The following is a 20,631-nucleotide window of genomic DNA, read 5'->3' on the forward strand; positions in this document are numbered from 1 at the left end:
ATCTTGAAGATTTGCTATCTTTCTTTTCTTACACATACATGTCAATGTTCTAAAAATCCTAAAATAAAAATATGTGTGTTACGTAAGCATGTTGCCCCGCCTCTCACTTGTAACGCCCTCTAGCGGTATATGTAAAAAACGGTCAGTCTTTGTAACATCATCGACGAAGCAGCAACGCCGAAAGGCAAGGCTCAATCCAACTCCCGAAAGCGGAGAAACAATAAATTCTTTAAAATACAAAAAAAGGTCCGTCATCATTATCGAACCTCTCCATTCTGGTCCTAGCGATCCGGAGACGAATTAGCGAAAATATGGAGAAAAATACAACTCAAAAAGCCAAAGAGTTAAATAGAATCCGTGGAAGGATAAAGGCAAAACTGACAAGTGTTAAAAAGTTTGTTGAAAATAGTTCAACGGATGAAGAAGAAAATAAGTTCATATTAAGCTGTCAACAAAAGCTGGCAATTGTGGAAGAAATAAAACAAGAATTAGAAATTTTATTCAAGGATTATTTAGAAATCGACGAAGATGAAACACTTAGCCAGAAGTGCGATGAAGAAATGTTGGATATCGAAGAAGAAAGAAACGAATTAGAGGTAAGTTTGAAATGCTTACTCTCTAATTATAATGTTAACGAAAATGTAATTCATAATATAAATGATCAAAATTCAAATTTGAACGCTTATATCAATCATATTCAATTAAAAACGAAACTTCCGGAAATTCCCTTACCGTTATTTTACGGAAAAATGGAAGAATTCAGTAATTTCAAAAATCAATTTATGTGTCTAATAAACGATAATATCGAATTAACGAATGATCAAAAGTTATTTTATTTAAAAGCTGCCCTCCGTGGTGAAGCTAAATTTATAGAAACAAGTGACGATACATTTGAGTCACTGTTTGCTGCTCTCGAAGAACGCTTTGAAAATAAGCGAGCAGTTGTTGATATTCACTTTCGAAATATGCTAAAACTAGAAAAATTAAATTTTGAGTCTGCAAAAGGCTTACGAAATATCACAGACACAATAAATAAAAGTCTAAGAGGTTTCAAAAGTTTTAATTTAGAATGTAATGACTTAACAAGTGCTATATTAGTAAATATAATATTAGAAAGACTTGACAAAGAGAGTAGAAAGGCATATGAAATGTCCATCCAATCAAAACAAATACCTTCATTGAAGGAGCTCTTGCAATTTTTAGAATCAAGAGCGATGGTACTCGATCAATTAGGGAAATACCCTAAAAATAGCAAGTTCCACAAGGAATTTCAAGGCGCAATAAATAAGCCAAAAAACTTTCTTCATGATGCGAATAAACTAAGTAATGTAAAGCCATGTATTTTATGTAAATTTGAACATCCTTTACAAAGATGCTCTGAATTTTTAAAATTGAGTGTTACTAAAAGAATCGAGCTTTTAGAAAAATATAACATTTGCAAGAACTGTTTGAAATTGCATAAGCCACCCTGCAAATCCACATTCCTCTGCCGAAGCTGTCAAAAATCAGGCCATAATTCTTTGATACATCTCACGTCCTCACGATGTAAGCTTATCGTGGTACCCGTCCTTGGAGTAGGACTATCCCCTTAAATGACATAACTGATAGAAACTTGACTTTTAGTATTTTGCCATGATAACTGTGATGGGTCTTGACTCAATGGTGGAAGGAGAGCAAGTGGCATGGATCTTCAAGCGAAATTTGGTCCTTGAAGGTGAGGGAGAGTGGGAGAGTTGTCTCGGCCAATAGGAAAGCAGGTTATCAGGGGAGTGGGAGAGGGTGATGCAGAAGGTTTTCGGAGCTCGGTGAGGGATAAACTATTGTACGTAGGTGACCAACCAGAAAGCTGGGATATTGCAGAGGGTTGACTTAACTTTTGGTGGGACTTAGCCGATCAGTGCGTTCAGGATTATCATCTTTTTTTCTTCTTTATTTTCAGTTTTCTTTGCGAGCTTGGCTGCTTCAATTAGTTTTGGGAACTCTTTCAGTATTTCTCTGAGATCTTTAAGTATTTGGAAGGTTTCTAGGAGAGAGGGGAGTTCTTCAGCTGCTGTCAAAGTGGGCTCCGGGTTCTGTTTTCGTGGTGGGGGAAGGGGTTGAGAGTCTTGTTTTCTAAGGTTTTTCTTCATCATTTCTGCATAAGAGGGTCTTCCATTAATAGTTGTCAGTTTGGGGAATTTGGGACATCCTTTCCAGGCGGCTGTGTGACCAGTTTCATTACAGTTAACGCATACTGGATCCGTGATCTTTTCAGTGATATTACAGTCTCTTGTTGCGTGTTTGCCACCACATTTGATGCACTTGGGTGCTAACCTACAGTTTCTAGCAGAGTGGTAGAATCCAGCACAGTTGTAACACATTGTTGCAGTTGATTTTCTTTGGTAACTTTCAATCTTGATTTTTAGATGGAGGATGGATTTTTCATTGTATATGCTGATGGCATTTTTAGTTTTCTTGACTTCCAACAGGAAGATGGGATATAGGGACTGCTGTTTGTAATTTCTAAGTTGGGAGATTCTGTTGATAACGTAATTTCTTTCCTCAATTTCCTTTTTGATTTCCTCTTTATCTGCGTTAATTGGGAGTCCTTTAATAATAACTTTTAAGGGTCTTTCATCTTGGTTTTCTGATAAGATAAATTCTTCTTGTTTTTCTGTTAAGAGTTCTATGATTTGGGTTCTCTCATCTTCGGTTGCTGGGTAGATTGCGATCATATTTCTGATGAGTTTATTTTCTGTTTGGGGGAATTTCCTATGGATTTCTTGGAGTGTAGTATTGTATTTGCTTGATAGTTTCATGTTTATTGCAGCGGGTCTGTTAATAGATTTTTCTTGGTTTTCGCTGAGTACTTCATATCTGTTGGATGTGTCCATGTTTTCAGCATTTTCCTCTATTTTCTTGGTCTTAGCTGCTTTTTTGGGGTTAACTTGTTGGAAGGTTTCTGTGGAATCCTCGTCAATTTTGTGTTTGTTTTGGGATGTGTTTTCAACTTCCATTTGGTTATCTTCTTTTACAGCTAGGTTAATTTCAAAATTGGGGTAGTTATCATTGGTGGTTTTCCTAGCCTTTCTTATTTCGATTTCTTTAGCTATTTCCTTTCCGCGTGGGGTTTTCATGTATTCCAAGTATTCTTGTCTAACTTGGTCACTGCGAAAACTACAAGCCCTGGGTTTTGCAACATTCCTTGAATTGTTGCTTCCCCTATGAGAATTGGGATCATCATCATCATCACCATTAAAGCCTACTACCATAATTCTACGATTCCTGCCTGAGCTGCTCGTTGAGAGATTGCTCGAGCATCTGCTATCGGAACGTCCGTCTCCTTCCATGGCTGGAGACCCAATCGAAAATGAATGAATTCTTTGATACATCTGGATCCTAAACTCTTAAGTACGCGCCTAGCAGAGGTAACGCCCCCAGACGCGGGGGAGCAACTTTATGTAAACAATGAACCGTCTGGCTCGTCGAGGTTCCCCCAAAAACTAACCCCTGAGGCTGAGTCAGCGCTTGCAAGTAACTCGAAACTATCTTCAAACCTTCTATGCACCGCGCAGTTATTTATTGAAGACGCATTTGGTCAAAAAATAAAAGCCCTGTTGGATTCAGGGAGTTCGGTAAACATAATAACTGCAGATTTGGCCAATTCTTTAGATTTGAAGCGGGAAAAGGTTAATGCATCCATCTCTGGTATTAACGGAGGAGAATTCTTCGTTAAAAATAAAATAACCACTGCCATTTTTAATGAAGACAATGATTTTTCCAGAACTGTATCATTTTTAATTATGCCTAAAATAACGCATTTAACTCCTTCTAATGAAATTGATATCTCAAAAGTTAACTTCCCAAGTGAGATAAAACTTGCGGATGAGACTTTTCATATTCCTAGTGAAATTAATGCATTACTCGGATGTGAGTTGTTCTTTGATTTATTGAAGGCAAAAAAATTTAGATCATATGATAATTCACTCTTGTTACAAAATAGTGTGTTCGGATATTTAGTAACGGGAACAATCAACGGCAGAAATTCTCATTTCTTTTCTGGATTAATTTTTTAAAATGATAATCTGGAGAATTCTGTTAAAAATTTCTTTAACTTAGAATCTTTTCCTGGTGATAATACAGATGATTCAGTTGAATCAAAAACATATGAACAAACTTACTGTGAGGAACATTTTCTTTCCACTCATAAGAGAGATAGTACCGGAAAAAATGTTAAATTACCAATAATTGAAGAAAAAAGTTCTACACTAGGCGATTCAAAGGAAATGGCGGAAAGGCGTTTAAATTTACTTTGGGAAAGATTAGATAAAAATAAAACAATGGCAATACAATACAAGGCTTTCATGGATGAATATTTCCAGTTAAATCATATGGAAAGAATTTTAGATTCTCCTGAAATTGCCAATAGTGAATATTATATTCCTCATCATGCAGTATTTCGCCCAGAGAGCACATCAACATCCTTGCGTGTCGTTTTTGATGCATCTGCAAATTCTAGCAATGGAGTTTCACTTAATTCCATTTTATTGAACGGCGGAACAGTTCAACAGGAACTATTGTGCATCATTCCAAGATTCCGAACATATCAGTTTGCATTTAGTGCAGATATAAAGAAAATGTATCGCCAAATTTTGGTCGCAGAAGCAGATAGAGACCTGCAAAAAATTCTGTGGAAACCTAACAGATGTTCTCCTGTGGAAACATACAGACTACGGACTGTGACATATGGAACAAAATGTGCTCCATTTTTAGCCACCAGAACACTCAAGGCATTAGCTGAGAAAGAAAAAAGTGAATTTCCTCAAGCATCTGCAGCACTTCTTACTGATGTTTATGTTGATGACATTTTAACTGGTTCAAATAACTTATCAGAAACCAAGGCTTTACAACAGCAGTTAATAGAACTTTTAAGTAAAGGAGGCATGCAACTTCACAAATGGGTTTCAAACCATCCTGAATTATTAGGGAACAATCAAAACTTAAATTTTGAATTTCCAGACTCAACAGTCAAAACGCTCGGAATGCAGTGGCGTCCCACATCAGACATTTTCACGTTTGAAGTGACTGTCAGTTTGAATAACAATTACTCAAAGCGGGAAGTCCTTTCAGTCATAGCAAGACTGTTTGATCCTTTGGGTCTTATCAGCCCAATTATAACTAGCGCTAAGATGTTTCTTCAGAGACTCTGGCAACAAAAGCTAAATTGGAATGACCACAATTTCTACAGTCTGAAATTCCCCATAAAAATGATGTTGTAAATTGTAATACAAATAATGACTTTATGAAAGAAGTTAAAACTCTTTGTGAATTGAATTGACCAACTAATATTTCTAATAATTTTATTTGAATATTTTAAATTTAAGTAACAACTATACTAAAATTGTAAGTTATCTTTTCAGATTTATTAATCATTTGAAGTGTTCTTCTGAATGTAAAAAGGGTAAAATAATAATAATGGAAATTCAAGCAGCATCCACCTTCATGGTCAGCAAGGTGCAATCTTCTGAATTTTCAGAGGAAATTAAAGAATTAATAAAAGGTTCAGATGGCTTAATCAAAGTTTTTGTAATAAGAGTTTTGAATGGTGTTATTAAAAGAGGTATTAGTCAAATATGTTTACTCCCAAAATATTAATTGGATTTATAGGTGTATATGATTGTAAATAATATATAGAGACTTTAACTCAATAGTATAAATTTGTGTATATAAGAATTATTTCAGTATTATTTTGTGTAAATTTATATTTAAGAATTATTTCAGTATTTTTAATTTGTTTTTACATTTATTCATTTTTTGTAACAATTCTGTCGAATTTATTATGTGTGAAATTCATATAGTGTCTGAATATTGAAATTGTGCAATTTCAAGGCGGGAGTATGTTACGTAAGCATGTTGCCCCGCCTCTCACTTGTAACGCCCTCTAGCGGTATATGTAAAAAACGGTCAGTCTTTGTAACATCATCGACGAAGCAGCAACGCCGAAAGGCAAGGCTCAATCCAACTCCCGAAAGCGGAGAAACAATAAATTCTTTAAAATACAAAAAAAGGTCCGTCATCATTATCGAACCTCTCCAATGTGGATCCAATTAAGTCAAGACCCATAATTTCAGAATCTTTATTGGATAGTTATAATAATTATCATGGTTACAGATGGTTAAAACTTATCTTACCTGAATAATTTGCCCCATGAAGATTTACTTCAAACAAAAAAGGATTGTGAATAGTCTGCATTTTAAGTTCAACTCTTCTTGTATAAACATAGTGAATGCCTCCATTCTCCAGGCCTTGAGAGTATAAGCTAACCAACCTAAAAATAATATATAAAAAACAGAAAGTTATGCATTCACTGAATTTTACAGCTTATTCAATGGGTTTTTTTTTTTAATATAAATAAAATAATTATATAATATTGTCCCTTCCATTTAAAGGATGATTTAAAGAATCAGCAGTAAATACAAAAGAAAATGCTAAAAAACAAATCTTTGAAAATAACATTTTTGTAGATGAGGCAATACATTAATTGAAAGAAAAATAATGACATTGACTATTAGCAATTATTTATGCTCATAATTTTTTTAATTTGTTGGGATTTATTTCAAAACTGATACAAACATTAAAAAAATATCAACACTGATAACACATTGTACACTTTTTAATCCTTAATTGGGATGCTGTAATCTGACAGACCACTAACAACGATTTTTGCATCACTTCCACTCTATGTTTCACTCAATTGAATGGATTCAACCTGTAACCTCATTTTTTAACTTTGATTACACACACATATTTTCTTAAAGTTTCAATGCCTGGTTTTTTTTTATATTCTAATAATTTGTTTTCGAAACGTCTAGCCAGCCACACTTACCAGGGTCATTCTACAAAAAAAATGCACTATTTCTAGTTTGTGGTAGTTAGTTTTAGAAATAATTATTTTAAAATATTCTTTTAAGAGATTTTAAATATTATAACGAATATTAAAATACAATCAATAAAATTTGATGATGTTTTTTTTTATTTGCTTTTTTCAATGAACAGAGGTATACTTGTATGCCTTCATTACATGTCACAACATATTTTCTCCCATTTATGCTTTCACTTATTTACTGAATGCAAAAAAATAAATAATGGATCTAATAGAGTAATCTCAGTTATTAGATAGGTTTTTTTTATAGTGTAAATGAATTTTGTTACAAAAGAAAAGAAAAATGTAACATTAATTATTCTTTCAATTAGAGTCACAGTCTCTCTTGTATCCTCTTTTCTGAATGCCATTAAGTACGAGAATTTCCCACAAATGAGAGTATTGTCGACATTAAAGAGAATATTGTCAACTCATTACTCTCTGAAGTAAAATAGGTAATTAACATTGTGTATCCTCTATTCTTGATTTGAAAAGGTAAGAATTCTTTCTTCACTAAAATTATTTTCTTAGGTAATAGAAAATCATTTTTTTTTTAATAAACTCTAAATCAGCATGATGCATTAACCTTAAATCAACATGATGTAGATAATAAAACATAACAATTTATATCCTCTGTATATGAATCCTCCATTGCAATGCAAATTTAATGGAGAATACAACTTTTTTAAAAGTCAATTTTAAGACTAATTAATTTTTAATTAGTTGAAATTATGATCTTAATATAATATATAGGTGTATTTACATAAAAAAAAGTTCTAAATGTCATTATAAAAATTTATTTTGACAAAATTTTCAAACCTGTAACTTTTAATTTCTTATTTTTTCCTATTAAAAATCCATTAAAACAATATTTTTATGAAACAAAATCTTAACCTATCTTAATCTTTAACCTTAAATGTATGTGTATTTGCTATGGTTTTCTTTTTTTTAGGATAATAAAGGGGAAAAATAACTGAAAGTGCAAAAGAAATAATGAGAAAATACAGTGGAAGAATTTAATAAGGTCCTCAAAAGTATGATGGAATGAAGGGAAAAGAAACAGCCAAATGGAAAAAGCAAGTAAATGAAAATAAAATACAGGTTGTTAATTTTATACAACAAATAAAATAAGAGAATTAGAAGATAAAAGAAAGAGAAGTAGGCAGAAAAGGAAAAAAAATTTAAAAGAACTAAAAAAATAAAATAACATGTCTTGAAATGAAATTAGCTGAAATAACAAGAAAAGCAAATAAATATCAGCAACAATGCTACAGAATAAAGAAGTGTTACTGAAGATAATCCAAAGACCTGTTTTAAAAATTTAATTAGAATTACTATTTGGAAGAGTAATAGCACAAAAGTCTGCTAAATTGCTAAAAGTTTTTAATGTAAAAAAATTTAAAGGGAAAAAAAAGATTTATTTAAAAAATATCTGGAAGAATTGTAAAAAATTATAAATGTAGTTATTGTTTACAATCACTAATTTCACATAGAACACATAAATTTCATTCAATACTTCAAAAGAGTTTTAACACAAAAGAAAATTATTCAGCAATTTTAGGAAAAAAGATGAAAATGGCAGACTTATTCCATGAAAAAAATAAGATACTATAACCAAAAAGAAAGAAAAAAACAAAAAAGGTTTTTGAATGACACTTTGAAAAAACCTTCGTATGAAATTTCATTTAGAATATCCACAATTAAAAATATCCTGTGCATTATTTTGCCATTGTAGAACATTTTGGATTGTTACTCCAAATGCTCAAACTAGGAATACATGTCGTTAGGAGAATTTCTCACAGTTAGTGAAAAAATGTATTATTTGAAGATAACTTTTTTTTCTCCACAAAGTATTGTGAAGGCAGTTATCTGGGAGGGAAGGGGGGGGGGACTGAAGATTATCTGAAGGAAAATGCTCAGAATGCAAGGACAAAAAAACAGAATTTCAGGATTTTGTAGAAAATGAACAAATATGTTATTATCAATGGACCACAAATAAAGAAAAAAGGAGTGATCAGGAGAAAAGAAAAACTTGGCCAAAAAAACTGGAAAAGAAGGGTTAAAATGCATAAAAGAACATTCAACAATGGTAGTATTTCAGAATTCTCTTTTGAAATTCTTACAATACATAAATAACTCATCAATACAATACAATATATGAAGTTAAAAGAAATCTAAGTTGCTAATATTTTATCTCATCTGGATTTTTTTCAGCAATTTTCTTTATAAAGATTATACTTGTTATGTCAGAACAGAAATTTTATCTTCACTATTTTTTCAGGTAATGAGAAACATAAGCTCAAATATTCAGATATGGATTTAGAACAAAGTTTAGATATTAATGAAGAAGAAATGAGAAATGGCATAAGTAGTGCAAAAATAAGTACAAATAACTATGTGATAATTAAATTAGATGGCAAAAAAAGCTTTTTATTTTATGCATTTTGATTATATCACAAGTCTTCTAATGAATTTACAATACAGTTCGTACAGAAATGCTCTAATGATACTCATGTTTTCTTCAAAAAGGATGATATATTAGAAGTGTATTTAAGCGATGTCATTGAAATCCTGAATAAAACTACTATGAATAAAAGAGAACAATATATCTTTAGTGAAAAATTGAGCACATTTAAAATAAAATGAAAAAAAAAAGACCAAATTAATAATTGAAGAAACTGTTTTCTAATTATAATAAAGCATTTTAGATGATCAATCAGTGTAATTAATTTAATCTATAAAAATTTTATGCATACATATATAAAAAGTTTAAATTTTAGAGATATTTCATAAAAGTGTATTTTCTGTTACATGCATGTTCAAAATTTCAATTGCAAAAGAAAGTTTAAAAAATAATAAAAAAGAACATGAACAACTATATGAGGATAGAAGGTAGTATAAAAAGAACAATATAAATTAATTTCAAAAAAATTACGGATTTTTTTTTAAAATTCTAACTTTAAAAACCTACATTTTCTGTAGAAGGCCCACCTAATAACGTTCCGATAATGTCTAAGCCTTGGAGAATAGGACTGAAATTTAGTCCTTGGAATATCACCTTCTAATACTTGTTAGAAATAAAACATAAATTTCTAAATGAAGTTAAAACTGGCTTTAATGATGAAGATATTTGTACTGTGGATTTTTTTTTTTTAATTGAAGGATTGTATTCTATCAATTCTGAATTCTAAGTATTTAAAGAATGAGAAAATCAACAAGAAAGTGAATCATCTTTATGTAAAAATTACTATAGAAAAAACTCATTTTAAATGATCATTTCATTCAACAAATTCCATACATTTGCATAGTAGCTGATAGCATATGGCCATTTTTTTTTTTCTGGTTATAAGTATTATACCTGTCATGAGTGGAAAAAAGTTTCTAGAAGCCAGCACAAAAAAATTAATTATTCCCAAAGTAAAAAGATAAATAAAAAAAATCTGAATAAAGAATTAAGCATGTCAATGAACCATATTTTAGGAAGTGATAATCCTGGAAGGAATCAAGTTAGAAATACAAGAATATATGTAATTTTTCACCACTACAGAAAATAAAAATTACACATTGATGTGTATATTGGAAAACTCAATGTGTTCAAAATGCACTTGAAAATTATTTTATACATGTATACAAGAATCTGAATTGAAATCATTCCTTGTAAAAACAGCCTATTTTTATCCAACATCTTCTTTTTATACAATGCTTAATTTTTATATTCTGTTACCTTCATCATATATCCACATAATGGAAAAAATATGATTAGAAAAATTTTAAAAGAATTTGTTTTCCTAAATTAATTTTAACTATGATAAATATTCCCAGAAAATGTATATTGCACCATAATTTTTCTATTAACAGTATATTTTGTAAAATTAAAGAAATATTATTTTATTGTAATAAAAACATCTACAGAATTTATAGATGGATTCCATATTATTATTTTCGTTAAAAGATTTCATTTGAATTTTCGAATAATGCAGTCTTATAGCCAACACTTGCCCAGTTAAGTCTAAAATTCTCAAGTTCCCAGTAAAGGATTAACTGGCAATAGAGAAACTCAAAGATTTTTAAAAATAATAATAAAATTATCATTGTCAAAATTTAATCTATTATCTATGCATGTCGCTAAAAAAACTGAACTAATTATATATATATATTATTTGGTTTAGAATTATGCTTTAACCATTACTTTAAATCAATAAAAACTTTTACAGCAACAAAAATCTTTAAAAACAAAACATGATTTGTTCAAACTTACACATAAAATAAGATGGAGGTTAAAATTATCACCATTCCCAACTGAAACAAAGTTTTCTGAAATGTTTCTGAAACGAACAAATAACCAAATGATGACGAACTGAAAAGGATTCCAAAGATACTATGCAAAAACATCGTAAATATGATAAAGAAGGAAATGGAAACTCAAATCGTAATGACACAACCGCGTAAAATTTTAACGAAAATAAATAAGATTTACTAACATGATTGCCACTGAAATTTCTAAAATGTGTCTAGTATACTCATTGTTTTTCTGAGTGAATAATCTGGAAAGCAAAAGCAAAACAAAGAAATTCAAAATGTTGAAGATATTATAGACAGATGTTTTGTCCATAAATTATTTTCTGAATTTGCTATATTCTCAAGGCTGTTTTTCCAGTTCGATTTGGAATGAAAGTGCCGTAACACAACTAAAGACTTGGCCATTTAAAGTAGTTTTAATTCCAAGACATTTTGCTATTGGCAACACTTTTCTCGAAGAAGAGTAACGGCGCTACTGGCGTTTACTGACGCGCGGTTTGCTCAATTGTTTAAAATTGTATGCAAATAGATGATAAATGTTAATAAGTTATTAATGCATTTTCTGTTATGATTGTGGTATATCAAATTTCTTTTCATAGCGCCTTTTAAATTTGTAGTTTATACTATTGTGTGTTTAAGATTTTGTGATTGCGTGAGTATACATTCTCTTACATATTTATTTTATATATTTGAATGTTTAAATTGATGAAAAGAGATGGATTTTATTAAAATCATCATTTTCTTTTCAAATAATTTGATCCAACATAAACCCTTTTTCCCTTCTTTAATTTCCATTTAGTAATATATGATTTAGAATGAAAATTGTGAAAATGGTTTACTGGACATTTGATTTTAAAATGTGCATCTGCTTTATTGTATGTTCGATATATTCTCATTATCTGCATTAGGTACTATATAAATGCAATTTTAAAATTGTATTTCTGCGAATAAAATTATGATGTAATGTTTTTAAACCAGGCATAAAACATGAAAGCAGTTGTGTACAGTTTTCAAAAAATAGCACTGCATGAAGATTCTTGTGTACTTGTAAATATTATTTAATAACAAGATTGCTTTGGAATCCATTCATATGACATAGCAGACATAACTGTATCGTGTATCATCTATTCATAATAATATTTTTATTTAAAGAACTTTAATAAAACCAATATTTCAGTTAGAGTAAAATTGGATACATTATTATTTTTTTGTGTATTTTGTTACCAGTTAGATTTTATCAGTCTACTTCAGAAGCTATTTTATTCATTTGTGTTATCTCTAATAACACAAATGGAAAATATTTGTGCATAGATCTGTGAACACTATGTGGACAGACTATTAATTATAGAACATCTAAATTTGGTGAAAATATACTTTGAGTGGAAGGGAATGCATAAATTATCATTGTTTCATTAACTAGTTTTAAAATTAAGTAGATTAGTCTTCTTTTTCTTTTTTTTTTCCCCTAATTCTTTGGAAAATCATCAAATGAAAGTAATTTTTGATGATCTGAGACTTGGTTTGTATGACTTTTTAATCCAAGTCTTAAATCTTAGGTTACGAAAATATTTGTAACCTGAAACATTTTTTTTCTTAGGGCATATATATAGAAACTTGAATTATTTATAAAATCATTTTGACTTGGAACATATCAAAAAGTTATAACCTCATTTTCTTTTTCTTTTTTTTTTTTTTCCTGTTAATAGCTAATATTTTTTCGAAAATGAAGTAAAAGTCATTTATATTTCATTTGTTACTAGCCTATATATATTATATTTGAAAATTATGAAATGGTTGTTTTTGTTTAGTCTGTGTTCAGCTGCGACTGAGAGAAGTTCATTGTAAAATGTGCTCGATATTTATAATTATAAATTTTAAAGGCATTCTTACTCATTTCGTAAAATTTTTTCGTGTTTGTATCCCATTTTTATTTTATTTTTTCTCCAAAACCAGATGGAAACAAACACATTGTACATCTACTTTTCTTTTACATAGCGCAGCTCAAGCTTTGAGAAACATTAATCACGCATTTGAAATTGGATCGATAGTGGAAAAAATGCTTGATATTGGGATATTTCATGAACTTGGGTCTAAACTAGGAACTAGCCATACGGAAGTCTAGAAAGTATTAAAACATCTATGTGCGATAAATAAAGTAAAATCCATGTGCCATACTAACTGATGCAACTGCAGATGATCGACTTGAAGAGCAAGTGTGCATCTTTTTTTGCTTCGCAATAAACAGTTGCCTTTTTTAAACCAATTTGTCACTTGTGATGAAAAGTGGATTTTGTATGATTATCGAAAAGGATCAAGTGAATGGGTAGATAACACAAATTGAATATAATTTTTATTCCTAACATAGTTCGAACGGTTTGTTAATATAATTACTAGTAATGTTTTCCTATTCTATTGTCGATTCTTATATTTATAGTGTTTTTTTTTTTTTTTTTTTTTTTTTTTGCTGAGAATTTCAATTACTTATTGCAGTGAAGTATTTCTGAAAAGTATGCTCAATTTTGCAGACAATAAATACCTGAATTATGACAAAAAATTATTTTTCTGCAGAAAAATTTACTAATATGTATGTAATTACCAGATTTAAGACAATTAATTTTTAAAAAGTAAGATTAAATATGATTTCCTTAGAATTCAATAAATAAGATTACATTGTGATGATATTACGCTGAAAAGTAGTTAGCTAAAAACTTTTTTAAAAAACTTAAAACAATATATCTAGCATTCTAAATGATCAACATTTGTTATTGAATACAAGTATTTTTACTAGCAGCTGATTTAGATTATCTCTCGGAAACGCTTAAAACTAAATCTAGAATTCCTGACTTTTTTATACAGCTACTTTATTTTATTTCAATGCAAATATTTCTGGAATAATTTAAGTATCTAGTAACTTCTCAGTGGATTGAAATGAAAGTATTAAGATTTTAATATTTTTCTTCTGATATAGAAAAACTACTAATTATTATTTTTGATTGATTTTAATAAACTCCTTCAATATTTTAAAATTAGAATTTTAACTTTTAATGAATGATTAATTATAAATTATTAAATCAATCAATTTCATAAATTATGAAAAATAATGGTAAAACTGACAGCTTACTTAAAAATCAAAACCTAAATGTATTTTTAGCAGAATATATCCAGGTCAAATATTAAAATTTAAAGATGAAAAAATTATAGGTCATTTTAATACAGTGTTAGACTAATACATTATTGACTGGGAAGTATATATGCCCAAGTCTCCAGTAAGGTGGTAGGGGGTAAGCATGAAGACAAAACAAAGTGTTTTGTCACTTTTCAATGTAAAATATAATGACAGAGTGAAAAAAAAAACTAGGTTCTATTTAGTTTTTCTGCATTATTTGTGACGAATGGGAACGAAGAAGTAACAATTTGTCTAGGGTGCCGATTACCTTCATGATATTATTCCGTCAGAAATGAAACTTCAAGTAATTCTTCTTGTTCAAATGATTAGTAAATTCTGTGAATTTACTTGAAATATAGATAAATAGATGGGTCCAACTATAACCATATATTATTATAAAGTTACAAAATTATATTAAGTTAAAATATTAAGGAATTTATAAAGTTAAAAAATGAAGAAACAGGGAAAAGACAAAAGTTTTCAATCGAGTACTACTCACAAATGAAATTATGCAAACTCATTCTCTTAGAAATGTTACTTTTTAAAAAAAGATGCCGCCAAAGTAGGGTTTACAAGACTTACTAGCGCCAACAATGATTATAACAACTGCTAGATGAAATCTTTTGACCCTAAAGGGTGAGACACAAAAGGGAAGGAATTTTAAGAGGCAATTAGTGCTCAGCTGGAAGGTTCGAGTGGGGGGACGAAATTCAAACTCGTTGCTGGTACAGCAGTTGTACCGAGCCATAAGGAAAGGTAAAAAAAAAATCTGGTACAACAGTTGTACTGGCTGTAAGCTAGAGGTCAATGCATATGACATCTGGTGGATAATTGCATGCAACCTTAAAGGATTTTGGTGTTATATTAATTTGTATTTATTAGTAAGCTGTAATCTGACATCAGTTTTAAAATTGCTTTAGAAAATAACAAGTTTCCTACAAGTAGATTTATGGTATTTAATGCCAAAGATAATCAGTTTTCTCTGTATTATTATTTGTAGATACAATTAATATCTGAGGCTAAGGTTGTTTTTTTTTAAGACAGTTTTTCTGACATTTAAAAAAAAGCAGAAAAGAAAAAATAGCTCTAAATAAAATGTTGTTAACTTATCCTTACTGAACAGTCTTAAATAATTATTCATACTTAAGAGAATCTTTCATTCTTTTCAGATTCAAGATGCCACAAAAGAAAAAATGCTTTCAGTTGGAAAGCCCAACAGGTATGGCAAATTTTCTCATAATGTTTTTGAAAGATTTATAACTTTTTTATTAAACGTTGTTAAACAAACAAGTTGAATCCATTGCCTATGTTATGCGTATATATAAATCTTCTGAATTAAGCAGCCTTTTCTTGCAGTTTCCATATCAGTATTGGTATGCTTGTTGTGGCTTTAACATATACAGAACTTTAAAATAACAGTTGTTTTTTTTTTTTTTTTTTTTTTTTTTTTTTTTTTTTTTTGAACAAAAACAAATATAAATTGTGGATTAAAGCTATTTAAAGTAATGGAGTTCTAATTATTAAGATTAATTTGGAGTCGGGACCAATAACTGGTGACCCCAGATGTTTATATTAAAGTAAATATGCCTGAAGACAATAAAAAAATTTTGAAGATACTGAACACAAATTGTGTAAAGTAAGTGTTGAAATTCCTCCTTTTTGGGTAATCACCCAGAAATTTGGGTTTTTCCAAGTCGAAGCAAAATTTAAGATAAGTAAAATTTAACTGCATAGTATCACAATTTGAACCCAAATGTGTCAAGAGCATCTGGGATATTGTAACAAATAATTCCACCACAAGTAATTCAGAATCCAAAACAAGGCTTCTAAATTTATATAAAGAAAGTGAAAGTACTCCAATTAAAAACCTTATTACAAGAATTGATTTAAGTAACTTGAAACCAAATTAATTATTATAAAAATTTAAATTGGTTGCAACATTGGATGCGTCTGAAAATTTAATCAAAACTTTGACTGAATTCTGTGCATAATATAATACTTGTTAGTAACGAAAAATTACCCAAGTTGGCGATCATGGGTGATAAAATTTCAGCTATGACACCTCCTAATGAGATTTGTGATGTATTGACAGCTGGTAGTTGCTTGAATACAGAAGTTCAAGCCACAACAGTACTCGCTTCCAGTGACCAATATGCTAAATAGTTGCCTGTTATTAACTTTATTTGACAATGGAAATAAAGTTGTTCAGTTATATTGCCTTTACTAAAAAATTATCAAAATTTGAATAAGAGGCTAAATTTACCTTCTATGCTTTTGTATTCATCAGGAGAAATTTTATTTTAGATATTGAAACATTATTTAATGATCCTTTTTCCAGGGGCTTTTCTGTTCATATTTCGAGCCACATGTGCTTACTGTATATACTTAATTGCAAAAAAGTACTATATGCCCTTATTTAGAAGTCTGCCTGTAATTGCATAAATTATTAATTTTATGAAGCGTTAATTCTCTTAGATTGGTTATATATAGATGGGAAAATGCACCGTGTTTTATTTTGCATTTAATTTTCTTTAATTAGTGCATGCTTGCTGATTTGCTTCCTCATAATCTGCATGCTGATCATTGGGAAAAAGGATCTGTGATATACTCATAAATATAAAATCTGCTTCTGAGGAGAAGTCTAATGCCTGTCACATTAAAGAAATTCTTAAACAATATTAAGCATTTCGTGAAGATGGAATATATTTTAAGATATCTTATTGAAAATCATTTTAAATCAATATTAAATTATGCGTTATAATTAGAATCAATATAAATTCCTGTCATTTATGTTAATAGGGTGACCAGCAAACTGGGAATTGTCAGGAATTTCCAGGAGATTGGGAAAATTATTTTAAAGCTGAATATTTTTTATAAAACGACAATTCTTATCATAAATGACAATTTGCTAGAATTTTTTTCCGAAGTAGAATGCTTTCTTTGCTTTTATTTAAATTTTTAAGCAGTTCATTGAATAAAATTCCTTATTTGATAAGTTTTATTAAATTTTTAAGCAATGCAATATATTCTCTTGCTGGCTTCAAAAAATACTTTAAAGAAATGCTTCAACTAGCATTTTTTATTTTCATTTTGTTTCAAACAACAGAACTGATTATTTTTTAACTTGATGAATTTGTTTCCGTTATTTATGGAAACTAGAAATTTTTAAATCGTTTCATTTCTTCATGAAATATGTAATCACATTTTCCTACAATTTTTTTAAGCTAAAGTAAAAAAAAAAAAAATGTTTATAAGCACGTTTTTATTAATTTTTCAGAATGAAAAAATGTCTTTACTAAACTTTAGAAGTAAGAAGCGTTGAGACAACAATTTTTTTTTTTTTTATTGTCTGACCATTTCTAAACACTGTTATTCTTTTCTATTAAAAAATGATTTAAGAGATTCATTTCGAACATGGCATTATACTATCATCAATTTCATGACAGTTTTGCCATTTTTATGCTTAGTTCTTGAGTCCTGTATACTTAGTTCTGGATTTTATAAGACTGCAACTAAAATTTCTGAATATAGCAAAATAGTACAGGAAGAAATTTAAACTTTCCATCCCAGCTGTGCCGAACCTTATTTGTTGCTACAGATATAAAAATCAAATACAAACTGTTCGATCATGCTATGCTTCTTCATCCATGTTGATATTTTCAGAAATCATGTATCCATCTAAATAAAATAATGGTTTGTTAATTTTAAGAAATATTTAAAAAATCACACATTTCTATAGTTAATCTTATAAAAGTTAATTGTTTTGGTATTGATAATTTTTTTATTTTATAATTTTTTTGTTTTTGTTAAATATCAAAAGGGCATCATTCATTTTACAATAGATGTTGCGCAAATACATAAATAAATATTAATACAAGTTTTAAATTAATTTTGAAAAATTTAATAAAAACTATGCATTATTATAAAACAGAAAATATCATATGCTTAGAAAATATGCAGGTTTACATATGAAATACACATGTTTTTTATATGTATAAAGGTGCTTAATATTTTTGGTTAAAGTGCTTAAAAGTACTTAATTTTTGCAGTAGTATCTCACTATGCACCCTGTTAAAATTTTCTTTAAAAATTTTTAGGAGACAGCATTTTTCATATTCGAAAATTAATTCAGCAAGAATAATACATATGATAACATTGAGTACTTTTTCTCATTTTGACGCAGTGATTTAATTTTGTATTTATTTATTTATTTTTCCCAATTAATATTGTTTGACAACGGATTCTAAAACCCTCCGTACTTTTTCGCATGCGTTAGGATGGGTTTAATTCGTCAAAATAGGGGTGAGAAGAAAGATGAAAGGAGGAGACATTTACATTTAACAATAAAATAAGCTCAGATTACTCGCGGACTGAATTATAATAATACGGTCAGAGACGACATGATGCTCACATACACGTGAAAAAAAAATTGAAACAAAAAAGTATCTTAATGAGGCGTGAATCAAGGTCAAAGAATGATGAAGAATTCCGGAAATGCACTAATCCTTCTCCGTCTGGCCCCTTGATGAAATAGAATTGTCGAAAAGTGGTCATCTCAGAATACTGAAATGAACAGTAGAATTACTGTTCAATTCTGATTTGTGTGTTGGTAAGCAATATGGATAGGGGAGAACCCACTGGTAGGAAGCAAATAACCTCGTGTAATTTCATTCTTAAGAACTCTCCCAATATGGATGTGTTTTTATACAGAACAGAACGCCGTCTCATACCCCCGTATCCGTGACCATTCTGGTCACTGAACGGTTTGGTAGGCATGTTACGGGAATTTTATTTAATTAACAAAATATTTACAGTAGGAAAACGAAATAAAAATAACTATTTACAAAATTTACAATTATATAAGAAATTATATTATGGTGAGACCGTTTACATAATTTTTCAACTTAGAAATATAATTTGTAGTAATTAACTTAGAAATATAATGCAGATTGAGAGATAAAATTTGTAAAAATATACATATAATCTGTGTTCACATTTTTTATGTTATAGTAGATCAGGATGCAGTTAAAAAAAAAAATCAGATGGAAAATGATTTGAAAAATGGAAATGAAGACAATCTCTGTTTGATTGAAATGTGTGACAGGAGACTGCAGTGCTTGTTTTTTCCCTTAGTCTTTTTTGGTAGGAGACTTCATGTTGAGTGCTATGGAGGCGAGAATAGGTCTCTATTTCCACTTATAAATTTAATTATACTGTGGATTTTTTGCCTGGAAAGGAAGTTGCCGGCGACTCTTTTCAGCCATTCCTGTTCATGGCTTGGTGATGGTTTTTTCATATGCCAGGAGATTGTAAGGATGCATTCCGTAGCATAATGAAGTGCGGTGCCTATCCCACCACAACTGCACTGGTCACTCTCAGACAGGTTGAACCTTTTGAGGTAGGCAGGAAAAGGGCCGTGTTCTGAGAAGAAAATAATTTCCTCTCTGTTCCAGTTAGTGGGATTAAGGTTGACTGAAGGTAGGATATTAAAAATTTTTCTGCCTGTGACACCATTGCTCCAATATCCTTGCCATTCCTCAAGCATGTCTTTCCGGAGGAGGGCTTTTATATGTGGTTTTGGTATCTTTGTTTGCCTATAAAATTGCCCATTTTGCGTTGCGTCCTTTGCCAGTTGATCTGCTTTTTCGTTGCCTATATTGCCCGCATGTGCTTTAACCCATGAAATTTTTATTGTTGGTTTTGAAAGCAGGACACCAAAAATTTCTCTTGCTTTTTGGTTTGTGCTCTTTGGATTTGAAGATGCCATGATACTAGCTCTATTGTCAACATGTATTTTAAAAGTATTGTTGTTTGAAAACTGAGATGTATATTTTACTGCTTCATGAAGTGCAGTGAGTTCAGCTTGGAAAACGGTATTGTTGTCATTCAATTTGGCAGACCAGTGGTAGGACCAGGAATCATTGAACAGAACACAAAACGCAGCTCCAACTCCATGTTCTGTTTTTGAGCCATCTGTGAAGATGTTGATATTATTTATTTGAGTTAAATTTATTCCTTCATCTTCCAATGAAATTTGGTTGGGAATGAGATGCTGTGAAGGGTGAGTAGACCAACCAGTTGCTTTCTTCTCTAGATCTTCTGGCTGTATCTCTGTTATATTATGAGGAAGGGGGATTCTTAGGCGATATATTGTCGTTAGTCTGGCTTCAAACTGTAATTGCAGGTGCAGGGGTGGAATGCCAAGAATGGTTTGTAGCGCTGCTGTTGGAGATGTACGGTAAGCACCTGAAATGTAGAGAAGAAA

At 30.1% G+C, this 20,631-nt stretch overlaps 2 protein-coding genes across 2 annotated transcripts in view; one reads left to right on the plus strand and one right to left on the minus strand.

Moving 5' to 3' along the window:
* LOC129959927 (cell growth regulator with RING finger domain protein 1-like) overlaps nt 1–11,366 on the minus strand; it is a 32,723-nt gene extending 21,357 nt beyond the window's left edge. Inside the window, exons 1-2 of the mRNA XM_056072830.1 lie at nt 11,160–11,366; nt 6,171–6,307 (exon numbers count right to left, since the gene is read on the minus strand). Of these exons, the coding sequence (XP_055928805.1) occupies nt 6,171–6,307; nt 11,160–11,293 (271 nt within the window). The 5' untranslated portion in view covers nt 11,294–11,366. The remainder of the gene's footprint in view (nt 1–6,170; nt 6,308–11,159) is intronic.
* Nucleotides 11,367–11,674: 308 nt separating this feature from the next.
* LOC129960459 (PHD finger protein 7-like) overlaps nt 11,675–20,631 on the plus strand; it is a 51,326-nt gene continuing 42,369 nt past the window's right edge. Inside the window, exons 1-2 of the mRNA XM_056073908.1 lie at nt 11,675–11,852; nt 15,536–15,585. Coding sequence (XP_055929883.1) covers nt 15,543–15,585 — 43 coding nt within the window. The 5' untranslated portion in view covers nt 11,675–11,852; nt 15,536–15,542. The remainder of the gene's footprint in view (nt 11,853–15,535; nt 15,586–20,631) is intronic.

This window comes from Argiope bruennichi, chromosome X2, assembly GCF_947563725.1.
Source record: "Argiope bruennichi chromosome X2, qqArgBrue1.1, whole genome shotgun sequence".
NCBI classification, from domain to species: Eukaryota; Metazoa; Arthropoda; class Arachnida; order Araneae; family Araneidae; genus Argiope; species Argiope bruennichi.